At 45.5% G+C, this 21047-nt stretch overlaps 1 protein-coding gene across 5 annotated transcripts in view; it reads left to right on the top strand.

The window, feature by feature from the left end:
* The window catches only part of LOC120860675 (syntabulin-like), an 87686-nt gene extending 73963 nt beyond the window's left edge, over positions 1-13723 (top strand). For all 5 annotated transcript variants that reach the window (XM_040236423.1, XM_040236422.1, XM_040236425.1 and 2 more), the window contains 3 exons: positions 6813-7016; positions 9258-9407; positions 11701-13723. In XM_040236423.1, coding sequence (XP_040092357.1) covers positions 6813-7016; positions 9258-9407; positions 11701-12817 — 1471 coding nt within the window. In that variant the 3' untranslated portion in view covers positions 12818-13723. The remainder of the gene's footprint in view (positions 1-6812; positions 7017-9257; positions 9408-11700) is intronic.
* Positions 13724-21047: the final 7324 nt, after the last annotated feature.

Genomic DNA, 21047 nt, shown 5'->3' with positions numbered 1-21047 from the left:
GCCACCGTTCACATTTGGTGGGACACGTTGTCAGCCCCAGGATACTCTGCTGCCATCTGTAGCTTCATTTATTCAATTAGAATTTATTGAGCATCTATTATGAGGCAGTTTCTAGAGATATGGCAGTAAACAAAACTTAGGAAAACTATGTTTGTTCTAGGAGAGAAAGATAATGAATGCATGTAAATAATATAAATATATATTTTTTAATGTACAGAAAAAGGATACAGAGACCTACAGTGTGTGGTATATTCTGGATAGGCTGGTTCTGGGAGACTGTATGATGAGGTTAGCTCTGGGCAGGGACCTGAACAAAGCGATGGAGTGAGTCCCATGACACTGGGGGGGATTGGTCCCTTGACTGTCCTGGACCACAGTGTCTGAATGTATAAAAAGGAGGTTGGACCACATGATTCTTAAGGTTCCCTTTTCTGGAGAAAAACTGTTTAGTTTCTAACTGCTTGCATTTCCAGGACTGAGCAAGCAAATGTTTCCCACTTCTCTTGGGTGAGCAGAAGATGTGGCTAATATTTATAAAGGGATCTGAGGCCCACAGTGCAGAGTTTTATTGTTAAAAACAAAGCTGAAGCCAGACAAACTTGTAACTAAAGAGTGAAGTCTGCAGTGAAGAACAATTGTTCTATCTCCAAATACCGTGTATTTTGGAAATAAAGTGCCTCTGGGATCACAGGATGAGACTATAGACATTCTCTGTACATATCAGATATGGCTTGCTCTGAGAATAAGCCAGTTACCTCACCCATTCAAGGAATTAGTACATACCTGTGGTGCAAGGCATCAAAGAACAGAGAAGCAAAAGAAAAAAGAAATGGCCTGAAGAGCAAACCAATTTTAATAAGCATTTCAAAGGGATTTGAGTCTGTCATTAAATCTCAAGGTTATGTCAGGTATACTGACTGACTTAGAGAAAATATTCTAGTCTGGAACCCATGAATTCCCTCAGTGGTGGAAAGTTAATGTTTTAAACATAAAGTAGCTTAATATAATTATGTGCAAATCAGATATATGCTTAATAGACAGGAAATTGAAATAGGCAAGTGTTCTGTCCATTACACTCACTTTTTAAAAATCTGACCCAGGCACAGACAGAGCACCATCAGTGGATTTCTGGGATGGAATGGTGCGGGTGTTTCACGTAATCTGTGTGTTCTTCAGGACCACGTGTTGAGGACAGCTTCTCTGGATGGGCTGGTTCAGTTCAGTCGCTCAGTCGTGTCCAACTCACGGACTGCAGCACACCAGGCCTCCCTGTCCATCACCAACTCCCGGAGCTTACTCAAACTCATGTCCATTGAGTTGGTGATGCCATCCAACCATCTCATCCTTTGTCATCCCCTTCTCCACCCACCTTCAATCTTTCCTGGTATCCACACTAACCTTTTAAAGAGCTTATGATCCTTTTGGGCTTCCCAGGTGCCCCCCTAGTGGTAAAGAACCCGCCTGCCAATGCAGGAGGCGTAAGACAAGCAGGTGCCATCACTGGGTGAGGATCCCCTGGAGGAGGGCATGGCAACCCACTCCGTATTCTTGCCTGGAGAATCCCATGGACGGAGGAGCCTGGTAGACTACAGTCCATGGGGTGGCAAAAATCCAGATACAACTGGAGTGACTTAGCACACAGCACACCCCTGCGTTAGAATCATGGCATCTCAGCCACTCAACCACCAGGGAAGTCCTGAAGAGAATATTTTTGACGGGTGATTTCACAAACAAAGGAAATGGCAGCCCACAGAGGAGTCTGGCAGGCTGCAGTCCATGGGGTCGCCGCACCACTGAAGGACTAACACTTTCACACTTCACAAACAAAACTTGGAAGATTTCCACAGACCTCCTCTTAGAAAAGGCCAACTCACTGGTCTTTCTGAGAAATTCTCTTTCTTAAACCCAAACTCTAATCTGACTAGAGGCAGCTAGAATTGAAAAGGAAAAAAAAAAAAACTCAGGATTTGGAGTCAAATGGACCTGGGTTTGACTTGAGCATCTATCATTTATTAGGTACAAGAAAGACCCAGAGTGCCCAGCTTCAGTTTCCTGTTCTGGAAAATGGGGTAATAATGGCATTCACCTTCCTGATTTAAATGAACTGAGAAATCTTTGCTACCCTATGGACTAGCCCACCAGGCTCCTCTGTCCATGGGGATTCTCCAGGCAAGAATACTGGACTGGGATGCCATGCCCTTCTCTAAGGGATCTTCATGACACAGGGGTTGAACCTGTGTCTCTTATGTCTTCCGTATTGGCAGGAGGGTTCTTTACCACCAGCACCACCTGGGAAGCCCCTTAACACAGTGCCCAGAAGTCAGGAAAAGAGTCATTAGATGGTTATTTTTAGTCAGTAGTGATAAAAATAATACTAATGAATGGGCAAGATGCTGGTGCTGCCACGGCCGATGGTGGTGGTGGTGGTGGTGGCGGCGGCGATGGTGATTTTCATATCAGTTTGCTCAGGCTGTTATAACAACAACAACAAAAAAAAACCAGACTGGGGAGCTCTAAACAGCAGAAGTTCACTTTCCACTATTGTGGAGGCTGGAAATCCAAGACCAAGCAGGACTGGCTTCTTGCGGCGGCCCCTCTCCCTGACTTGTAGGTGCCCATCTCATCCTTCTTCCCTCACATGGTCTTTTCTCTGTGTCTGTGTCCAAATTCCCTTTTCCTATAAGCACACTAGTCATATTGGATTGAGGCCCACCCTAGCACGTTGTTTTAACAGAAATACCCTTTTTAAAGCCCTATTTCCAAATACAGTCACATTCCTAGGTGCTGGGAGTCAGAGCTTCCACCTGTGAATTGGAGGGGGATATTGTTCAGCCTGTGACAGTGATGATGAAGATGCTGAGGGCAAGGGTGAGGATGTTGCCTGAAGGAAAGGGCAAAGGCTGGCGAAGGGAGATTTCCCTGGGTGCCTTCTGAGGATCCCTTCTTCACCTCCCTGTTTCTCTCATTTCCAGTTACTGGTTCAGGTTTGCAGGAAGGGGCACAGAGTAGCAGAATTCTCTCTCTCTGTGGGCTGTGTTCGTCTTAGCCACCAGTCCAACAGACTTGGGGAGGACTAGGAAGGCAGTGTCAAATTTGCCTTCGCACGGCCTTGACAAGCATGGAATCCTGTTTCTCCATTGAAATTTTTTTTTAATCATCATCCACGACGTTTGTACCCATGTTTGTACCCACATAAGTTAGCGTTTGAACTGAACTAAATGTAAGGGACAGAACTGATCATTTAAAGCGTGCAGTTTCTTTTTTTAAAGTTAGCTCTTACAAACAGCCTAGTAACTCATTTCCTGAAATACATTTCAAGACTCGATTGTACTTGAGTAGTGTATGATAGCTTGAAGAGTTTTTGCTTTATTTTGTATAGCAGAGGAATTCTTACAAAATCATTTAATTTGTATGTCACTAATCATACATCTTAGTGCAAGCACCAAACTAAAAAAGTTGGTGGTGAATTCTTCAGGTTAATAACCACATACCTCGCCAGTTGCTAGTATACCTGTTTACAAGCCCCAAACAATATATTCCATTTGTGGAAAGATGGAGACATATCTGTAGAGTTAAGAGACCTGGATTTAAATCCCAGTTGAGTTGTGATTTCTTAGACCAGTTTTTTTTTCTTTTTCTCCCCTGCTTGAGTGCATGCTAAATTGCTTCAGCTGAGTCCAACTCTTTGTGACCCCTTAGAGTATAGCCCACCAGGCTCTTCTGTCCATAGGATTCTCCAGCAAGCATACTGGAGTGAGTTGCTATGCCCTCCCCAGGGAATCTTCCCAACCTAAGGATAGAACATGAGTCTTTTTCATCTCATGCATTGGCAGGCGGGTTCTTTACCACTAGCACCACCTGGAAAGCCCTTTCCTCCCCGCTGAGCTTCATTTATTGCTCATAACTTGAGTACTTCCCATACTTCATGTAATGTAAAAGGAAAATGATCATCTGACCAGCCTTACTGTCATAAATCTTATTGCCGTGATGGTCAAAGTTAAGTGAAACAATGTTCATAAAGCCCTTACAACAGAGCTTGGGTTGCAGAAGGTTCTCGGTAAAGAATTCCCTGGATCAACACGAGGGGTAGTGCTTTACTTTTTCTCCTAACTTGTAATGGTTAACCCTCCACATGTCTCATAGCCACATGAAGAAATAGTCAGGCCAGTCAGTGCCAGACTTAGAAGTGAAGCGGAGAGAAGCACCTCCCAAGCCAGAGAACATGTTCTTTCCTGCCCCGCCCCTACCACAGAGTTGCTGAAGTTGGTTTGTCACAAAGCCATCAGCCCATCTGTTCCAAATAAAGTGTCCCCTTTCACAAAAAAAAGGAGGCAGAGTCCATTTGGATGATTTCAAAAGGAAAGAACTTTTTAACTTTAGAATTTCATGATGTTTCATTTATATGTGATTTACTGGGTTGAGTGCTGGTTCAAATTGTATCAGATTTTAAGTAATTGCAATTTTGGAGCCAAGTAGACCCAAGCACACACACTTATACTGACATTCACTGGTGTTTCTCAGTGAGATGTGTCTGTTGGATACACTTGCAATCAAAATTGCAAAGAGAGACTGTCAAAAAGCAGCCCTACTGTATGAAAAGTATCATTTTCCCTTTTACTTCCTTGTAATGTCATCAAGATATATTCCTGACATAGATGTGCTATCCTATTTAAGTAATTTCTACATTCTTAAGATGCTTCCTTACATTGCGTTGTTGTTTAGTCATTGTGTCCGACTCTTTGCGACCCCATGGACTCTAGTCCACCAGGCCCAGCTGTCTATGGGATTTCCCAGGCAAGAATACTGGAGTGGGTTGCCATATCCTTCTCCAAGGGATCTTCCTGACCCAGGGATCAAACTCATGTTTCCTGCATTGGCAGGCAGATTCTTTACCACTGAGCCACCAAGAAAGCCCATTCCTTACACTGGTTTGTGTGTATGTGTACTCAGTTGTGTCCACCTCTTGGCAGCCCCATGGACTGTAGCCCGCTGGGCTCCTCTGTCCATGGAATTCTCCAGGCATGAATACTGGAGTGTGTTGCCATTTCCTCCTTCAGGGGATCTTCCCGACCCAGGGATCAGAGCAGCATCTCTTGCATCTCTCATTGGCAGGCAGATTCTTTACTGTGCCACCTGGGAAGCCCCATTCCTTACACTAGGGAGTGTCAAATCTATGGAACTAGATTAACAGAGAAGTTCAAACAAGATTATCCAAAAATAGTACCTTGCAGTTGAATTGGCCTTAACAGCTTATCCATTGTATTCAACGTGCATTCTTTATTTCCATCACCTCTGTGAAAGTTTTCATATATCCCCAATAGTAAGTGGCTTACTTGCTAAGTTCCTAGTAAGTGGCAGTGCTAGGACTTCAACCCAGTTTATTCACTTAGCAGTCATTTAGGGAGAACCTACCTGTGCTAGGAGGTAGTGGGGATGTAAGAGCACAAGCTATCTTTCTGCCCTCAGGATGCCCTAGTCTGGTGGGAAGGACAGACAAGCCTGCCATGGTGATGCAGTGTGATAAGTTCCATGGTGAATTCTGCACAGCGGGTTGGGAAGCCCCAGGGGACGGCACCTACACCAGCCTAGAGAAGGAAGAGTCAAGAGGAGGCTGCTTGGAGAAGGTTCCCATCTGTCTCGAAGTAGGAGGTATCCAGAGGCTCAGGGTAGGGAGCAGAAGAACATTCTAGACAGAGAAAATAAGTTCAGAATTAAAAGGATGATGGAGAGCATGGACCATCAGGAAATTAAATTGTCTGGAATGCAGGGGAAGGGGGGAGGAGGGGCAGAGAGAGGATGGGTTGAATGCGGTGGTGTGGGGATGGGATCAGACCTTGGGCACTGTGTTAAGGAGTCTGGATTTTATTCTGGAAGCTGAATGGCTTTGAGGAGGCCAATGACACTCAAATTGCACATTGGAAAAGCTGCTTTCACTGCAGGGACAGCCTCCTTGCTGAGAGGGCAAGACAAGAGGCAGGGAAAGAAAAGGAAGGGGTAATATTTCAGCAGTCAAATGGTAAAGGTTTTGCTATGTCATTGGGGGCTTCCCAGGTGGCTCAGTGGTAAAGAACCCACCTGCCGATGCAGGAGATGTTGGTGCCATCCCTGGGGTGGGAAGATCCCCTGGAGGAGGAAATGGCAACCCACTCTAGTATTCTTGCTGGGAAATCCCATGGACAGAGAAGCCTGGTGGGCTTCAGTCCACACCATCCAAAAGGGTTGGACACAACTCAGCAACTAAAAGAACCACAAGTCATTGGGAGTAGAAAGAAAAAGAAAACATATGGGTGGTTAAAATTATAGACGATGCATTTATGTGGGTTATATTTATCTGTCCTGTTTTTTTCCTTCTTCCTTATGGGCAAACTCCTTCTCCCTGTTCCTCCAAATGATCCACCCCAGTTTTCTGACCCAACATGAACAAAACCTGATTATTTTAAAGAAGAAACAGGTATACTGAAATAGACGCCACATCTTTAAAACAGCCTCTGGAACAAAACTAAACCAAAGCAACCTTTTACATGGTTTGTGTTCTTAGCAGGCAGCTGGGTTTAATCCAAAACAAGCTTTATGGTCAGAAACTATTTGAAAGAACAGCAGAGGGAGGGAGCCCTGTGCTGATAACACGGGAAAGAAAATATCAGGCAGGTGGGAAGAAGGCGCTCATAAAGCCACATTGCTCTAACCATTATAGGGTTGACCCCTATAGGTTGGATTTCCTCGGTAATGACTAGGTTTAAGAAGGAATAGAACGTTCGCACTTGGTATCCCCGGCCCCAGGGACTCTAACATGCTTCATGCTTCTCTCCCAGTCGAGGTCCCCATGGGCGGAGCAATGGAGCTTCGTCCTACAAGTCTGGCAATAGCCCACCCTCCCCACGGGAGAAAGACCTTCTGGCCATGCTCTGCAGGAACCAGCTGAGCCCGGTTAACATCCACCCCAGTTATGCGCCTTCTTCCCCGAGCAGCAGCAACTCCGGCTCGTACAAAGGAAGCGACTGTAGCCCTGTCATGAGGTGAGTGCCGTCTGTCTCCCGACTCATGGTTCTTAGTTTGTCCTACTTGTAAGCTTCTCTTTAAGAAAAAAAAAAAATATATATATATACACATATACATATATATCAGCTCAGTTTAGTTCAGTTGCTCAGTCGTGTCCGACTCTTTGCGACCTCATGAATCGCAGCACGCCAGGCCTCCCTGTCCATCATATAAAACTCGTGGTGGCTTCCCTGGTAGCTCAGTGGTAAAGAATTCTGCCTGCCAAATAGGAGAGTCAGGTTCGATTCCTGGGTTGGGAAGATCCCCTGGAGGAAGGCATGGCATGGCACTCCAGTATCCTTGCCTGGCGAATCCACCAGGACAGAGTAGCCTGGCGGACTACAGTTCATGGGGTCGCAAGGAGTCGGACACGACTGAGAGCCTGAGCCCGCATGCATCCGACTCTCAATCCCCTGCCTTGTTCTGCAACATGACACATCTCTTGACTTTCCCGCACTCAGTAAGCATCCTTCAAGGGCTGCTGCAGAAAGGACGGGAGCCTCAATGTCTAACAAGGCTCAGCAGTCCCAGGAATCACTGGCTAGGCAGGAGAAACGGCACAGCAGCAGCAGGACAGTCCTACGCATTTCCCTCCGAATGGGGAAGAGTCGTTCGTGTGTTTGCTGGTTCATTCAAACACCAGATGTTTACTGAGTACCACACTGTGTCCAGTGCCGTGTGAAGCACTGGGAACAGAGACGTAAACAACAGAGGTCCCCGTGCTGATGCCCAGAGGAGAAGAAAAACAGCAGCCATCTAATGACAGAAATGCATTAGGGTTATTCTGCAAGTACCTGTCATTCTGTGTAAAAGCTGGGAACTGGGAATTCCCTGGCGATCCAGTGGTTAAAGACTTTGCCTTCCAGTGCAGGGGAGTACAGGGTCAGTCCCTGGTCAGGGAGCTAGGATCCCACATGCCTCACAGGCAAAACATAAAAACAGAAGCAATACTGTAATAAAATCAATAGTGACTTTTAAAATGATATGCATAAAAAAAAACTTTAAAAAAGGTGGACACGGGATCCATTTGGAGGGGTCAAAGGAGGCCTCTCTGAAAAAGCGAAATTGAAATGAGATCTGAAGGTCAAGCAAGGAATGAATTAGTCCCTGGAAGGCACAAGGTTGCAGAAAAAAGGGACTGCACATCCAGATGGGCCCTAGCAGGCCAGCTGGGAACTGGATGCTGGGCATGGGCCATGCTGGATAGAGCGCAGGCTCAGGGCCAGCAGGGCGGATGCGGTGGCTTGGCCCAGGTCCTGAACTGGGGAAGAAGCTGCTAGCCCTCCTCCTTCCATCTTCCTCCTCCGAGGCATCCAGGTCTCATAGTCAGCTTTCTTAGACCAGGAGGGATGCCCCGCTCTCAGCCAGGCCTGACAGGGGCCCAGGACTCCAGTGAAGGAAGCTTCACAGAGCGCCGGATGCCTCTCTTACAAACCCTATCTGGTGCGAGTAGACCAGTCTTTTTCCCTTCAAAAGAAGGAAACTTTACACCAAATCAGCACACTCACGTCAGGCACTGATATCAGAACAATCTGAATTCAACCAACAATAATCAAGATCTTTAGGCAAGTGGCACATTGTGCGGAAGCGAGGTCATCTCGCTCCCTTCCTGCCCCCGCTCATTGTCCTTTAACATAACAGCCTCCTACTCTGAACTGACAGGCGGGTCTCTGGACAATTGTGCATTATTTTACAGGAGATCGTCCCTAAGCCACAGAAAATCTCCCTCTCCTGGCCCCACCCCCTTGGCAAAGCCCCGCCCTCAATCTTCCCAGTTATGCAGAGTCCTAAGAGTGGCAGGTGGATGACTGTCCCCCTTCTGAAGTGAAGAGAAGTGAAAGTCGCTCAGTCATGTCTGACTCTGCGACCCCAAGGACTGTAGCCTGCCAGGCTCCTCTGTCCATGGAATTTTCCAGGCAAGAATACTGTTCCCTTCTCCAGGGGATTTTCCCAACCCAGGGATTGAACCCAGGTCTCTCCCGCATTGCAGGTGGATTCTTTACCGTCTGAACCAGGAGGGAAGCCCAAGACGACTCCAGTGGGTAGGCTATCCCTTCTCCAGGGGATGTTCCCAACCCAGGGATCAAAGTGAGGCCACTCACTGTTGGGCTTTAAGATCCCAGCACACAGCTGCCGTTTCTTCTCAAGCTGTTTTAGCTGTGCCTTAACTTTCCTTTTTTATAGAAAAAGTAATATTTCGTTTACTTGGATTGTTTCAGGCGGTCTGGAAGGTACATGTCCTGTGGTGAAAATCATGGTGTCAAACCCCCAAATCCTGAGCAGTACTTGACTCCTCTGCAGCAGAAAGAGGTTACGGTGAGACACCTGAAGACCAAGCTCAAGGAGTCTGAGCGCCGACTGCATGAGAGGTGAATTCGCATTCCTTGCACACTGTGGTTTAGAACGCTTTCTTTTTCCATAAAGTGAAATGTGAACCCACGCTGTAGAAAAGAAAAAAAATGACTTTATTTAATTTTTGTCGGATTTCTTAAATCAGTCTCTCAGAAGAGTCATTTGATAATCCTGAGTGAATTGACTCTTTCAGGAGTTCAGGGAACCCTCCTGGATTTGAAGGGACCCTCTGCTTTTCCTGGGTGTGTCTAGCTTTGACGTGAAGAGCTGGATGTGTGCAGAGCTATTTTTAAAGGACAGAACACTTGTAGGAACAATGCCGTACTTCCAGTAGAAGGGGTCACACACAGTTGGCCCCTATGAAGCCCTGTTTATCTGTGTCAGAGAGTGGATGGCCGTGTGCATTGTGATTCCTGCAAGCTATTTCTGTGCTGAAGGAAAAGGTTCATTATTCTTGGCGGCGTGTTACGGTAATTTAAAAAAAGAAAAGCAACAGCCCAAGCTTAAGAGATCTTATCTCAGAGAGAAAAGACCTTTGACGTCTTGGGACAGGCCAGATTTTTGCTTGGTAGTTTTTCTGAGAGCTCTGACCAGGGTTGACGGTGACATGAGTCAGATCATACTTTCTGGAAGTCTTGGTTTATGTTTTGAGGATTCTCTGGGACAGTTTGAATCTCTGGAAGGGAGGTGTGGAAAGGCAGTGACACTAGAGAAAAGTCAAGCCTAAACTTAAAGAAGCAATACGTACAGCATCTCTTCAAATATGTCAGGATCCTGACTATGTGGTCTTGTCATATTCACTGAGAATGAGGACATACATTTACATTGACTAGGAAGAAACTATATGTAAGGAAAAAATTTTTTTGACAAATATCTAGAAATACTGTCCTGTGAAGAAGCTAACCATTCCCTTCAGTGTAGGATGGATCTAATATCATCTTGCCTGAGAAGAGACCGAATTATCAACATTTCATAAAGTCCCTGAAACATGTAACATTTTATGATTTAAAAAAATTTTTTTAAGTTATCATTGGAATATGATCAGAACTGTTTTGCAGTGCTAAAGTTTATCAGTCTGTCTTCTGCCTTTGACACATAATTAAAAGTGATATAGACTTTCCTTCCACAGATTGATTTGTGGACATATGAAAGAGTAGGCTATGGAGATTAAAGCAGGCTAAGAGACTCTAATGTGTTCTAATAAAATAATTTCCAATATTAAATACAGGACTGCCTCGGAGATATTGCAGGTTTGGTTCCAGACCATTGCAATAAAGTGAGTTATATGAAATTTTTCACTTCTTAGCACATATAAAAGTTATTTTACTACACTGGAGTCTATTAAGTGTGCAAATACCTACTGGAGAAGGCAATGGCACCCCACTCCAGTACTCTTGCCTGGAAAATCCCATGGATGGAGGAGCCTGGTAGGCTGCAGTCCATGGGGTCACTAAGAGTCGGACATGACTGAGCGACTTCACTTTCACTTTTCACTTTCATGCATTGGAGAAGGAAATGGCACCCCACTCCAGTGTTCTTGCCTGGAGAATCCCAGGGACGGGGGAGCCTGGTGGGCTGCCGTCTCTGGGGTCCCACAGTCGGACACGACTGAAGCAACTTAGCAGCAGCAGCAGCATTATACCTAAAAAAATGTACAAACCTTAATTTAAAAATATCCTAATTGGTATAAAATGCTAACCAGTGTCTGACAAAGCAGGGTTACCACAAACCTTCAACTTGTAAAAGACATAGTATCTACAAAGCATGATAAGGCAAAGTGCAATAAAAGTAGTCTGTATTAAACAGAGGATAATGCTTGAAAGATGGCTCAGACCGTAAAGAATATGCCTGCAATGCCGGAGACCTGGGTTCGATCCCTGGATTGGGAAGTTCTCCTGGAGGAGGGCATGGCAACCCACTCCAATATTCTTGCCTGGAGAATCCCCATGTATAGAGGAGCCTGGCGAGCTACAGTCTATGGGAGTCACAAAGAGTCGGACACGACTGAGCGACTAAGCAGGATGCTTGAAAAGTACTTAGTGCCATGTCAGACATAGAATGGACACTATGAAAAAGGAGAGAAAAACTATCATAGCAAAATTTTTATCCTGCTTCTAGTTACTGTTATTTTAGCTATTTTACAATTAAAAGGTGGGGGCAGTTCAGGGCTAATACCTTAAAAAGAAAGAAAAAAAAAAAAACAGAAACTTACATAACCTGTATGTTTTGGTGGGAGAGCATGGTCTCCAGGCGGGGTGTCAGAGTTGACTTTTTTTTTTTTCCTGAGCGGCGCTTGTCTTCTGGCTCTAGGGAGAGTGAGATCGTGGAGCTGAAGTCCCAGCTGGCCCGAATGCGTGAGGACTGGATTGAGGAAGAGTGCCACCGGGTGGAGGCCCAGCTGGCCCTCAAGGAGGCCCGGAAGGAGATCAAGCAGCTCAAACAGGTCATCGAAACGATGCGGAGCAGCCTGGCCGATAAAGACAAAGGCATTCAGAAATATTTTGTGGACATCAACATTCAGAACAAGAAGCTGGAGTCGCTCCTCCAGAGCATGGAGATGGCGCACAGCGGCTCGCTGAGGGATGAGCTGTGCCTCGACTTCCCCAGTGAGTCCCCGGAGAAGGGCTTAGTCCTCGGCGCGGCCTTGGGGCCGTCGGAGGATGCTCTGTCCCCGGAGGAGCCGGCCACGGAAGAAGGGGCCGACAGCGAGCTGCTGGGGGCAGACGGCGCGGCCCCCGGCGAGGATGTGTTGGAGGAGCTGGTGACAGGCGCCATCCCGGAGCCGGAGCTGCCCGGCGCCGAGGTCGTGGCGCTGGGCGGCGAGGCGGCGGCGGTGGGCCGCCGAGGGCGCCGCGCGGTGGCGGAGCGGGCGGTGCAGACCGACGTGGTGCCCTACAGCCCGGCCTTCTCCGAGCTTCTCCGGCACGTGCTCCGGCTGCAGGACCCCTGGCCCTCCTCCAGCGCCGCGACCCCCGACGAGGAGTCCGGGGACGACTCGACCGAAAGCTTCCCGGAGCCCATCTCCGCCTTCGTGGTCGATTTAACTCCCCGGAATCCAAACTCGGCCATCCTTTTGTCTCCCGTGGAGACCCCGTCCCCCGCGGCGGGTCCCGAGGCGCGTGGGAACCGCCTCATGAGAGAGCTGGACTTTGCGGGCTCGGAGGCGGCGGCGGAGGAGGAGGAGGGGAGGCTGGACGGCCCGGGCCCCCTGGCCCGCGCAGGGGGCATCGCCGGGCGCTACTGGAGCCGCAGCTTCCTGGTGGATCTGCTAGCCGTGGGGGCCCCCGTGGTCCCCACCGTGCTGTGGGCGTTCAGTACTCAGAGGGGGGGCACGGATCCCCTCTACAACATCGGGGCCCTGCTACGGGGCTGCTGCGTGGTGGCCCTGCACTCGCTCCGCCGCACCACCGAGCACATCAAAACCTAAACAGATGTGGCTTCAGTGGGGTGGGCCCGCCTGCCCCCACACCGTGCGGCACGGTGCCCGGTGAAGAAGCCGCGGGGTCGACCGGTGGCAGGCCTGGTTCTGTCGTTCTTTGCTCCTCGGTATTTGATTTGCACTATATTTAGTTGAAAGTCTGTTCCCTGTTGAAAACCGGAGGTATCTTCAAAGGCATGGAGACCTGGTTCCAGTCAATGTCCCACCGGTGTGATAGAGAAAGCATGTTCGTGACCCTGCCCTTGTCCGAGGTGCCCCTGCTTATTATCCTAGTGGTTCAGGAAGAGCAAATGCAGAGTTTGCACTTTCAAGACAGCTTCTGTAAGGCTGGCATGTTATCTCCTTGCTTTGCTTTGTCCCGTTTTTCAAAAATGTGTAATTGTTAACAGCATTCCAATGGTCTTGTGCATAGCAGGGGACTGTAACCAAAAATAAAAATGTATTTGTGTGATGGGTTGGAAGAAGTCTTGAATAGCTCTTTAGTGTCTTACTTGGGGTTGATAAGGTTTGAGTGTTTGCAATTTTTTTTAAACTAAACGTAGCTCCAGAGTCTGAAATGGCTTGTGTGTTCCTAAACCTGGTAATTGATGAAACTGTATGTAAGGTTTACATTGTATTAACTTATTTTTTGCTTATTACATATAGTGTTTTGTGGAAAATCATTTGTAACCACACACTTTAGCATGATGAAAATAGAGATTAGTGTTTCCATTGAAATAAATGTTCTATCCTCCTATAAAATAACTCTCTCTGTGATTTTACTTCTGCATATGATAAGAAAGACTATATGGATGGCACACCCTTCCATCTTTAACAGTAGGAGCTGTAAAAATGGAATTAAATGATAAAAAGGGAAAAATAATTGTTTAATAAAGGTGAGGACTTCCCACTCTATCTTTTAAAATGCATTATTTTCTGGGCTTCCCTGGTGGCTCAGTGGTAAAGAATCTACCTGCCAATGCAGGAGACACAGGTTTGATCCCTGATCTGGGAAGATCCTGCATGCTATGGAGCAGCTAAGTCCCTGTGCCACAACTATTAAGCCTGTACTAGAGCCTGGAAACTGCAACTACTGAGCCCAAGCCCCATAACTACCGAAGCTCGAGAGCCCTAGAGTCCCATGCTCTGCAACAAGAGAAGCCACTGCAAGGAGAACCCCAAGTACTGCAGCGCAACTGTAGAGTAACCCCTGCTTGCCACAACCAGAGAAAAGTGTATGAAGCAATGAAGAGCCAGCACAGCCAAAAATAGAAATTAATAAAAACTACAATTGAAGAAATGTTTACGAAGCATTATTTCTGAGTAAAAGTGGCTTTGATTGTTTGCTCTGCAGTTATCCGTACACTTGTTTGTCCCCATGTTGGGTTGGCCACAAGGCTGTTCATGTTTTTTCATAAGATATAACAGAAGAAACCAGTCGAACTTTTGGCCAACCCTGTACTTATTCAGATATACCGAGTGCTTTCAGCAATTTGGGTTGATTTTGTCTGAAAGCGTGCTAGGGGTTCAGAGAGGGAGGAGATACCCCACCATTTGGCTCCTGCTCTTGGAGTAATAGGGTGAGGGTGGGTGACTGGAAGAGATGAGATAGTATCAAATCTGTATTATTTCATTTGTTCTTTACACCAGCCTTGAGAAATGGGTATTATTCTATTTTACAGTTAAGGGAGCTGAGCCTTAAAAGAGGTAAATTGCTCAGAGTGTCATCATTCATCTCTAGAAGCCAAGGTTTCAAGTGTGCAAAGCACATGCCTTTTCCAGTTTGCACACAAAGGGAAGAGACTGGAGAAAGGATCTAAGTTTTCCCCAGAAACAGTTCTTCCACGGCACTTAATCAGCTTTGTGTGCTAAGTCGTTTCAGTCATGTCCAACTCTTTGCAACCCCATGGACTGTAGCCCACCAGGTTCCTCTGTCCATGGGATTCTCCAGGCAAGAATACTGAAGTGGGTTGCCATTCCCTCAGACTTACTGTATTTTTGCTGACTATGTCTTGGTTAGTGCCCATCTCCCCCACTAAAATATTAGGGATTTGTGTTCTGTTTTATTCACAGATAAATGTCAAGAACTTAGAATGGTAGGTGGCACATAGTAGGGAGTTCTAGTGAGAGCTGTTGAATGAATTCATCGAACAAATACTTATTGGGTGCTCTCATTTTAGACACCTTGCTAGGTCTGTTATCAATAGTGAAGGGGACAGGCAAGGATTCTGCCTTCAGGGAGCTTACATTCTATCTGTGAAAGACACAGAACATGCCATCGGATGAACAAGTTAACTCTCAATAATGGTAAGTGCTTCCAAGGAAATAAGGTGTTTTGACCAACAGGTTTGGGGGTAAAGGGAAGGAACACACATCTGAAGAAATGCCAACAATGTTAGTGTTAATGGATGAAAGCCAATCAGTGAAGATATGGGAGGTTAAATGTTGCAGAAAGAACAGAGGCAAAGTTTCTGAGGCAGAAAAGGGCTGGATATGTTAGAGGGACATCAAGGAGGCCAATGTGTCTAAAGCAGAGTGAAGCGGAAGGAGGTGGTTGAGAAGTGGAGGACAGGGTAGTTCATATGGGGCCATGCAAACTGTGGGAGGGTTGGTTTGAATTTATTCCCAGAGCAGTGAGAAATATTAACAGACTTTATACAGGGCAATGATACAATCTGGTTTTTCTTCTTTTTTATAAACTCTGTCTGCTCTGTGCAGGATGTGCAGGGGCAGGAGTGACAGCAGGAAGACCATTGTGATAGTCCGAATGAGTGATGATGACGATTTGGAGGTAGAAGTGTGTATAAAGATTAAGTTGAACAATTAAAGAAATATCTTGAAAATAAAACTGATGTGATCTGCTGATAGGTGGAATATGGGGAGGAGATGAGATAGGGTTTAAGGAAGAGAAACTAAGGATGTCTCACAGTGTTTGACTTGAGCATCTGGCTCAATAGTGGTGTCATTTACTGCGAATGGAAAAGTCCAAGAGAAACGAGTTTAGAACAGTAAATTTGAGATGTCTATTAAATATCTGTGTGGAAATGTCAAGAGAGTAATTGTGTGTGTGAATGTGAAAGTCACAGGAGTCATCAGGACCAGGGTTCTTCAGCGTTCACGTACTATGTAAAACCATGGATGGATGAAATCATCCAGGGAGAGTGTAAAGAGGAGAAGGCTGGGAACTGAGTCCTGTGGTGCTTCCACATCTAGAGAGAGGTAGAGGATGAATAACCAACAAAACATCTGGAGAGACGCAGCCCAAAGGCAGGAGGAAAACTTGGTGATCCCGAAAGCCAAGAGCAGAGAATGGTCAACTGTGTCGAAGTCCTATCAGAAGCTGAGTTGCATGAGAACAGATAGATGTCCACTGGCTTTGACAACAAAATCTTAGTGACTGTGGAGATCATTCAAAAATGGGAATTGAAGCCGGATGGGAGGAGGTTGGAGAGTGAATGCAAGAGAGAAAGAATCAAAGTGTGTAGCTAACTTATTTTGAAGTTTTACTATGAAGAAGAGGAGGGCTGTGGGTAATAATTATAAGGGGATATGAGTTGCAAGGACTTGTTTTATTTTTTTCAATACCAAGAAGAAATAATGTTTGTACACTTTTGTGATTGAGCCAATGAAGAAGCTGATGACCTAGGAGAGAAAGAATTAATTGAAGGAGGGAAGTCCTTGGGAAGTGAGAAGGGATAGGATAGAGCCATGGAGAGAAGCGGGTTGTCTCGGATAGTCAGTCCTTTTCTTCCATGGGACACTCATATGCCTCAGGGACACATGTGGGCTCTCACACAGCACACGCTCAGAAGCAGAGGGACTTGGCAGAAATGAAAGGGAAGCCGTTTCTGGAAGTGAATAATCAGAAGCCTCCCCAAATAAAGAACCATGCTGACTCAGGTCCCTTCCTGCAGTCCAGCCCAGACCAACACCTAGATGTGGCCATCTTCCTTACAATCCCTCCCTGTGTTGTTTAGTTTTCGTCGTTGCCAAGTTAAGCATTTTTAAGAGAAATTACAAGTGTGCTTTTGGTATCCACGTGTTGCTACAGAAACGAATAGAACCACATAAAATCAGCACTGTTCTTCATCAGTTCAAGATGGATGGCAAGATGGGTTCTGGTGAAGGAGATTTCTCCATGAACCACAAACGTTTATGTTGATCATCACATTGGAGGCAGCTGATCACAAACAGCAACTTGCTTTGTTGTCTTAATGACCTGTATCTTTTTAAAATGTAAACCAGAAGACTCACAGAAAGTTAACTCATTGAAATACTGGACACTGTACAACATGTGTTATACACATGGAAACAAATTTGTGCAAAGGTAAAGCAGGAGAACTTGGAGTAGTTATTCCATTTTTCTTTTTCTCCCCACTTCCTTCCTCCACCATCTCCTCCTCCTCCTTTTCCAGGGTTTCACTATGTATAGTCTGTGGAAAATTACTGCTTTTATTCAGAACAAAGTCTCTTACAAATGAGTCCCTCGGAGTAAATAAAAGATGGAACACAGCCTGTGTTTCGGAAGTCCAAGGCGTTGGCTGGTTTTGTGGACAGGATCATCTGACCCCATAGAAAGAAGTGCCTCAAAGTTGCTTTCCATAATTTGGGTGCCTGTGATGTACAAACAGCCAGGAAAATGGAAAAAGAACAATTCTACTCTATTGAACAAACTGCTGTCCCATCAAAGCAAATGTTAAACATTTCCTACAGTTTTGTGTGCAAACATTCCAATTTACAAGAAAAGATTTTTCCCAAAGGGATAGGCTGACCTTTCCAAGTTGAGCTGTTCAGAAGAGAAAAAAAAATGCAATACACTCAGATGCCAGGCGTTTCTGGCATTTGTGGCAGAAGAAAAAGGAAGTCTGTGATTTGTGTTTGTCTTAGGCCCTGCCTTAGTAGTGGTTGGGTCTGATATGTTTTTTCTTTTGAGGATTTTTCATTTTAAAAGTTTTAGGGTGGTTTCTGACTTCCATTTTGGCTCAGTGAGCTCTTTTACAAAAGTCACTTATTCCCAGTCTTCCCAGGCAAAATGTGTACAATGAAGCAGTAACTTGGGCCATTAAAAACAGCAGTTTACAGAAATCAAGTCTTGAAAGAATGTCAACAAACTCCCAATGGTCCTGAAAAATCAATTAGAAATCCAAATAGAATACAAGTTTCTATCGGGTAGTTTCCCTCCCCTCTTCCCTGGAGGATAATTGCTTCACAATGAACCCAGATCCTATTTTACAGAGTGAAGTAAGTCAGGTAGTTATTTTTAAACCACAGGAAGGCAGGCTCTACTTTGACCACTGATTCTCCCTCAGTCACAATGATTATGGTAACTAACGGTTATACAATGATTTCAAAGAATTTTAAAATTAAAAAAAGGTTTAAATGCTACTCAAAAAACTTTGTGCTAAAATACTGGAATATTTCAGCAGTGTTTAAGTTCAGTAAAAGGCACAGCATGTCTCTGTCAAAATAATTTTTCAACATTAAAAAACCTAATACACAGAACACATAAAAGTGCAGATCTGGGAACAGGACACCAGGCCTGGAGACCTCCCATTTGCCTCTCTCTCATCTCCGGCAGTGGTTCCAGAGTCACCTCTCAGAACAGTTTGAAAGCCAGTTCATCATATACCAGTTCTTTGAAAACTGCCGGTGCATGTAAGAGCTCCTGGGGGTAACTCTCAGTTCGTTGGAAGAGTAAGTACTCTGGATAATGCTGAAGGATTCCATCCTCTACTGTCCTAAACAACTGAATGCTCGATGGAGATGTTTTCTGCTTGATGGAGATGTTTTCTAACCATTTCCCACAGAACTTCATTGGCACTCTCTGTTGATTTGACGGGAAGAGGAGCTCTCATTCCACCTACAGAGGCCATGGAGGCATCTGGGATTACAGATGCGAAATGATGATGTAAAACCCACAGTCCACACTCCAGGCTCCCTTGTGTCTGTGTGTGTGTTAGTCACTCAGTCATGTCTGACTGTTTGCGGCCCCATGGACTATAATCCTCCAGGCTCCTCTGTCCACGGAATTCTCCAGGTGAGAATGCTAGAGTGGGTTGTCTTTCCCTTCTCCAGAGGACCTTCCCCACCCAGGGATGGAACTCGGGTCTCCCGCATTGCAGGCATGTTCTTTACCATCTGAGCCACCAGAGAGCCCAGGCTCCCCTACGGAATGCTATTAAAGGCAGGTATCAGAACTTTTCTCCTCGTGGCCACGGAGTTCCTCCCTGTGCCAATCTTGCCTGACTCACCTTCAGAGATATTTTCACTCTTGTTCCTTGAAAGCTATCATTTCTGATCAAAGCTATTTGAATAACTGAAAAATTAAAATTTTGCTAGATCATAGCTTTAATAGACTAGAATATGAAAACCATTAACAACAGCAATATTTCTCTAATTTGATGGTGAATAAGATCCTTCCTCTCCTTTCTTGCAATCAAATAGCTAACAGAGTTTGAAGTGGTTTGGTAGCCTCACTTTCTACAGTAAACAATAGGTGCTGGCATTTTAAACTGACGTTTAAGTTTTCTGAACCAGCATGTTATTTCTGACTTGGTTGCATGGAGAAAATGCAAAATGAAAGCAGTCTTAATAATTTCCACACTGTGCTGTGCAGTGCTGTGTCTCAGTCGTGTGACCCCATGGACTGTCGCCTGCCAGGCTCCTCTATCCATGGGATTTTTCCAGGCAAGATTACTGGAGTGGGTTACCATGCCCTCCTCCAAGGAATCCTCCCGACCTGGGGATAGAATCCGCGTCTCTTGTACCTTCTGCATTGGCAGGCAGGTTCTTGCCATTAGCGCCATTTAAGAACTGGAGAGGAACTCCTAAAAGCTCACTCTTTGGCAGCTCATAGTTTCATCAAGAGAAGGGAGGCTTTGGAAATCATAGTCCACTTAGAATGTTGACTAACCACTAAAAAACCTGCTCCCAAAGCTTACTGTTTTCTTTTAAATCAAGCTGGCACACAATGCCTTTCTAAGCTTTAGTTTCCTTACACATCTAATGGGGATAATGTTCACCCCATTACGAGGAGTAATGGATTACGAGGAGTCATTCATTGATAGTTAAAATTCTTAGGTGGTGCCGAGCACCAAGTAAATCTTTCCTCTTATTACAGTTCAACTTAAAGGTGTGTAAAAACGAACTTAGTTAAGATCAGTCAACTTTCCCCACTCTGCTCAGGGAAAGGGCCGCAACATCAGTGGGTGGTGTAATATATGGGAGGTGTGCACAGGATCCCATGAGGAAGAAGTGTGTGCAGGTACTTGTAAAGAAGTGTTTATAGGAGCCCACAATACCTACCATTGCTGAGCACCTGTTATGTGTACATCAGGCACTATACTGAACACTGTCTCGGTTAATCCTTAATACCACCACTTCGATTTAAAAGACTTGCAACTGCAGGCACTTTAACACTGCTGCATCTCTACAGCAGCTGGAGAACTCTGGGAAGCTCTCAAAATGGATGTGATCAGAGCAGTAAATAGGCAAAGTCCTTGCAGAAACAGCCATGGAAGTGCCCTGATGGGGAAGGCGGAGATTGACTTGGGTGACCAGACTTTTGGCTAGAATTTCTCTGTAACACTCCAGCTTATGATTAGCAGTGTCCACAGCAGCTCTGCAAGGGTAGAAATCTGTTGTATGGGGTGGATGACAAGCAGGCTTCTAGAAAAGTGTCTCTTTCCAGCCCTAGGAGATTGTGGCTTCTGGTGAAAAAGCATCTGATACTCTCGAAACTTACTCTGGTTACTGAGCAGTCCAATGGCCGTGACAAACGGACACTGAAGGTAAACGGTAGAAAGCCAAGTAAACAGAAACTGTTATCAGCTGTTGCTATAACCTTGGAGCAGCCTTGGGTGCATTAAAGAAAATGGAAGTAAATGACACAAGGGAAAAAAGCTGTCTTTGATATGAGGGGAGAACTTAAGTTTTAAAAATCTGTGTAAATGGGAAAAACAAGTTAACTAGCTACTAAAATAAACTCTTCATGGACCCACCATCTTCTTTACAACTTGGCAGTTAGGCACAAGGAGGCCTAGTTTTGGCCTATCTCAGCTTTCAGTGGGTGTTTCTCACGACTAAAATCATTTCTAGCTTTTTGATTTAGAGAAAGAGTTGTGTGACTCTTGTTTTTTGAACACTTAGAGAAGCCAAAGAGTTTTAAATTTGCCTAGTTTCAATATTCCCATGTCTCAGGAAATAGGGTGGTGGGAGGAGAGGGAGAAAGGCAGTGGAA

The sequence above is a fragment of the Oryx dammah genome, unplaced genomic scaffold (genome assembly GCF_014754425.2).
Source record: "Oryx dammah isolate SB20612 unplaced genomic scaffold, SCBI_Odam_1.1 HiC_scaffold_11163, whole genome shotgun sequence".
Classification (NCBI taxonomy): domain Eukaryota; kingdom Metazoa; phylum Chordata; class Mammalia; order Artiodactyla; family Bovidae; genus Oryx; species Oryx dammah.
The sequence above is the reverse complement of the archived record's forward strand: the minus strand, read 5'-3'. Positions and strand labels throughout refer to the sequence as shown.